Here is a 5211-nt window from a genome sequence, read left to right as displayed (position 1 = left end):
AGGTCCACCTGCAGAACGCCTCTAAGGTGTTTTATAAATCCATGTGGATACACTTTACTGAGGCACTGGCATCGCGTGTTATTCAATGGCATTGTGTGTTATTCAATGGGTGCCAGATGTTGTGAGCAGCGCCACCTGGTGGTATTAGTGTGAAATGAACAGATTTCTAATTTTTGAGGTGTGTTTCACCGCGTGTAGAAACTAGTATTAAACCTTCTGACTCCCTCTAACAGCTCTCTCTAACAGCTCTCTCTAACAGCTCTCCCTAACAGCTCTCTCTAACAGCTCTCTCTAACAGCTCTCTCTAACAGCTCTCCCTAACAGCTCTCTCTAACAGCTCTCTCTAACAGCTCCCTCTAACAGCTCACTCTAACAGCTCTCCCTAACAGCTCTCCCTAACAGCTCTCCCTAACAGCTCTCTCTAACAGCTCTCTCTAACATGGATGGATATTTGTGATTTTGGTTATGTGTTAGCTCTGACAAGTCTCTTGTCTCTCTCTGTCCATCCAGTTGACATGCCCATTACTGCATTAACTGTGTATTGGCCTCTAGAAGGCACCTTTGCCTGGTTTGGCAGTGGCATGCACATTTTTCACAGATTTAGCCTACCATTTCATTAACACAGTTTTACGTGTTTGTGTGCATCTGCACGTGTGAGTGTGATTTTTCCTTGTGGCTCACTCTAACGCTACGACCCTGTGTGTGTTTCAGAGTCCCACATCGGTGGTTTGAACAGGACAGCGTCTCTGGGCACTGCAGATCGGACAGAGTCCGTGTCGGTCAGCGGCAGCAGCAGCCAGATCAACACTCAGTTCGCTGTCCCCTCACCATCATACACACCCGACTTCTATGTACGAGCTCTCACAGACCTGCAGTTTGTCAAGGTAAGGATAGCCAGCCATACATTGATACCTCCTGCACTGAGCTTTAATGATTTGGCTAGGATAGAGACGGTGTGTGTAGGCTTATGTTGGACCCCAACACTACAACACCTTGATTATCTCTCTCTCCTCTCTTTCTCTCTCTCCCTCACCATGTCCCTTCATCCTCCCTCTTCCCTCTCTGTCAGATCACGCGGGCCCAGTACCAGAACGGTCTGATGGCATCTCGTCTGGATTCCGCCCCCCAGTCACCTGATTGCGGCCACCCCCGTCTGGAGGGTACCACACCCCCTGTGGGCACCGCCACTCTCGGCTTCCTGGCTGACGACACCCCCACTCCGGAGAAAAGCCCCCTCCTGGACGACGAGACCACCTCTCTCCTCAACGAGCAGTACGGCCCCCTCCTGGACGACGAGACCACCTCTCTCCTCAAGGAGCAAAACTCTCTGCCTCACAACCACCACAACCAATCAGAGAGCAGCATATGACACACACACACACACACACACATACTAGTGCACACACTTATATATTTGCGTTTACACACACTACCAGTGACTGGGTGCAGACATCCACACACACACTCTGACATTATTCCAAACTGTCTGAAGGAACGACTCTCTCCCCCCATTTTAAAAGTCAACCCTGTGGCTGGAAGTGTGGACATTGTCAGCTATCCCCCCTGTACCCCCTCTTCTTCCAGCATGTTCAGCTATCCCCCCTGTACCCCCTCTTCTTCCAGCATGGTCAGCTATCCCCCCTGTACCCCCTCTTCTTCCAGCATGTTCAGCTATCCCCCCTGTACCCCCTCTTCTTCCAGCATGGTCAGCTATCCCCCCTGTACCCCCTCTTCTTCCAGCATGGTCAGCTATCCCCCCTGTACCCCCTCTTCTTCCAGCATGGTCAGCTATCCCCCCTGTACCCCCTCTTCTTCCAGCATGTTCAGCTATCCCCCCTGTACCTCCTCTTCTTCCAGCATGGACAGCTATCCCCCCTGTACCCCCTCTTCCAGCATGGTCAGCTATCCCCCCTGTACCCCCTCTTCTTCCAGCATGGTCAGCTATCCCCCCTGTACCCCCTCTTCCAGCATGTTCAGCTATCCCCCCTGTACCCCCTCTTCCAGCATGTTCAGCTATCCCCCTGTACCCCCTCTTCCAGCATGGCACGGTGTCCTTATTGGTCTGTCTGACTGCAGTGTCTGTGTGCGCACCGTTCTGTCTGCAACGTGTGTTTTGTTTTTCTGTCTGTCTGCAACGTGTGTTTTGTCTTTCTGTCTGTCTACAACGTGTGTTTTGTCTGTCTGTCTACAACGTGTGTTTTGTCTGTCTGTCTACAACGTGTGTTTTGTCTGTCTGTCTACAACGTGTGTTTTGTCTTTCTGTCTGTCTACAACGTGTGTTTTGTCTGTCTGTCTACAACGTGTGTTTTGTCTTTCTGTCTGTCTGCAAGGTGTCTATGTACTGTAACAGTTAAGGACAGAGATCAAAGGAGACAACAGAGATTGGAAAGAAGGACCATGTGGAGGAAAGGAGGAAGGGGCAGAACAGAGGTATGAGAGAGAGAAGTAGAGAGAGATGGTGGATAGATAGAATGTGACTTGGGGTAGTGGTGTTGGGTATACAGGACTGGACTGAGAGAGGCCCCTTATGACCATGACTTTTATAGACTGTCAACACAAGTGGTTTTTATATGGATTAACACATGTTTTTCTTCTCACTTTGATATAAAAAGGCCATCAGAGTTTCAGATATAGACAGTGAGAGGTCGTAGCTAGGTACAGACGCCTATAGGGAGAGGTTATTGTGTCTGTGTCTGTGTGTGTTTCTGTTTGTGTGTGTGTGTGTGTGTGTGTGTGTGTGTGTGTGTGTGTGTGTGTGCGTGCGTGTCCTCTGCCTTGCTGTCTCCTGGTCTTCTCTGTCTCCACTGTAAAGCCACACTACTCAGGGAGACTCAAATAAACAGATAGAAGCACCAACAACAACAACAACAGCAACAACAACAACAACAGCATGTGTAGCAACCCCCAACCATTAACCAACGGCAACTATACAGCTAAAGACAAAGACCAATCAGAACAAAGCATGTCAAAGAGAAAACTAAGTAATATATGTTATAAATATGTAATAATACTATATTGAAAGAGAAAATGCTATTTATTAATTCCATGTATGCTGAGAGAGGGAAAAAAAACATCTGTTTGGTTTGTATCTGTGAATATTAATGTCAAGGTGTGTAGTAGATTAGTGATCTTTATGAGTTTCCTCAGACTTCTATGGGGAAGTCTTGAATAGAAGATGGCTAGTCTTTTAGCTAGGTGCTTCTCCTTTTCCCCAAAGATGACAATGGATTAATCAGTGATGGACCTCCAGTGTGTGTTGTGAGTAAGACAATCAATATGATGATGAATGTGGGAGATGTGTAGGGAGATGTGTAGGGAGATGTGTAGGGTACGTTACTATAAAGGGGACATAACAAAGAAATCTTTCCTGCTTTGAGATGGAGGGGGGACTGGGGACTGGGGACTGAGGACTGGGGACTGGGGTGAGAGGCCCTGGGGACTGGGGACTGGGGTGAGAGGCCCTGGGGACTGGGGACTGGGGACTGGGGTGAGAGGCCCTGGGGACTGGGGACTGGGGTGAGAGGCCCTGGGGACTGGGGTGAGAGGCCCTGGGGACTGGGGACTGGGGTGAGAGGCCCTGGGGACTGGGGACTGGGGACTGGGGTGAGAGGCCCTGGGGACTGGGGACTGGGGTGAGAGGCCCTGGGGACTGGGGTGAGAGGCCCTGGGGACTGGGGACTGGGGTGAGAGGCCCTGGGGACTGGGGTGAGAGGCCCTGGGGACTGGGGACTGGGGTGAGAGGCCCTGGGGACTGGGGACTGGGGTGAGAGGCCCTGGGGACTGGGGTGAGAGGCCCTGGGGACTGGGGACTGGGGTGAGAGGCCCTGGGGACTGGGGACTGGGGACTGGGGACTGGGGTGAGAGGCCCTGGGGACTGGGGACTGGGGACTGGGGTGAGAGGCCCTGGGGACTGGGGTGAGAGGCCCTGGGGACTGGGGTGAGAGGCCCTGGGGACTGGGGACTGGGGTGAGAGGCCCTGGGGACTGGGGACTGGGGACTGGGGTGAGAGGCCCTGGGGACTGGGGACTGGGGTGAGAGGCCCTGGGGACTGGGGTGAGAGGCCCTGGGGACTGGGGACTGGGGTGAGAGGCCCTGGGGACTGGGGACTGGGGTGAGAGGCCCTGGGGACTGGGGACTGGGGTGAGAGGCCCTGGGTCTAAGATTTTGGGGTGAAAAAGCTTAAAGGTTTGTGTCTGTTTTTATGACCAAGTGGCAGTCACATTCTGAACAGTAACCAAATTAGAAAAATGCCTCATGTCCTGACAAATATACCTTCATATACATAATTGACTGTATTTATTTTGCATAAAGTTGTATATTTTTGAGATTTATGTTGTTTTGGTTTTTGCATTGTTGTAAATTCTGTTGTCTGTGTTTTATAATCTAGCGTTTTCATTGAGAATACTGTCATTATCACGATGAGATTTCTTTTAAATGTAGCAGTTGAACGCGGTGGTATACAAAGGGAGGTTGACAGCCAGTCCAGTGCACAGAGAATCCGTTTCATGCTTTAGTCTCTAGACCCATCTCATCAGTCCAAAGTCATATATTATATTTCCCAGACCTGTCCTGCACATTTTCCCGTGTATTGATCTATTGAATAACACTGTGACATTATCATTTTACCAAATCTATACCAAATTAACAGCATTGTTTTACCAAATAATTAATATTTCCTCTCAATTTTATATTTAATGTTTTACACATTTTAAAAAAACACAGTAGCACTGCAGATTCCACAAAAAGGGCACGGTCACAAAAGGGATATATTCTCTGTCTAAAGTCATATCTTGCTGGACTGGAATGGGCCAACCCTCACCTCCTTTAAAACAACAAGTGTTCACATTGATCATGGAACCAGAACTGGACTCTAGCTCTCCTGAAGGGGAATGATCAAGCACTTTTTTCTACGACTTTCTTTTTTAATTTTTAATAGTTGAGATGTGGTGTAGTTATGAATTCAAAGGATGGGGATGAATTCAACAACAACAACATCTCCCTTTTTTAAAGAAATTGGAATGATTCAGGGTTAATGTGGTATTTTGAACTGTATGACTTGTTCAGGTCAAATGTGACTGACGGGTGTACAAATAAGGGGGCAAATCCTAACTTCAAATATATGTTTCCCTTTGACATCAATGCATGACTAAGATTACGTCCCGATTCTTCTTCATTTTTTGCACAATCCTCGTGGATGTAAAAGCATAGGAT

General features: G+C 49.0%; 1 protein-coding gene across 1 annotated transcript in view; it reads left to right on the top strand.

The window, feature by feature from the left end:
* LOC311144563 (metal transporter CNNM4-like) overlaps window positions 1–3408 on the top strand; it is a 65995-nt gene extending 62587 nt beyond the window's left edge. The window contains exons 6-7 of the mRNA XM_084180598.1: window positions 712–884; window positions 1070–3408. Coding sequence (XP_084036724.1) covers window positions 712–884; window positions 1070–1369 — 473 coding nt within the window. The 3' untranslated portion in view covers window positions 1370–3408. The remainder of the gene's footprint in view (window positions 1–711; window positions 885–1069) is intronic.
* The last annotated feature ends 1803 nt before the right edge of the window (window positions 3409–5211 follow it).

This window comes from Coregonus lavaretus (assembly GCF_964263955.1).
Source record: "Coregonus lavaretus genome assembly, chromosome: 17".
In the NCBI taxonomy this organism is placed as follows: Eukaryota; Metazoa; Chordata; class Actinopteri; order Salmoniformes; family Salmonidae; genus Coregonus; species Coregonus lavaretus.
Note: the sequence above shows the minus strand (reverse complement) of the source record. Positions and strands in the feature narration are given on the sequence as shown.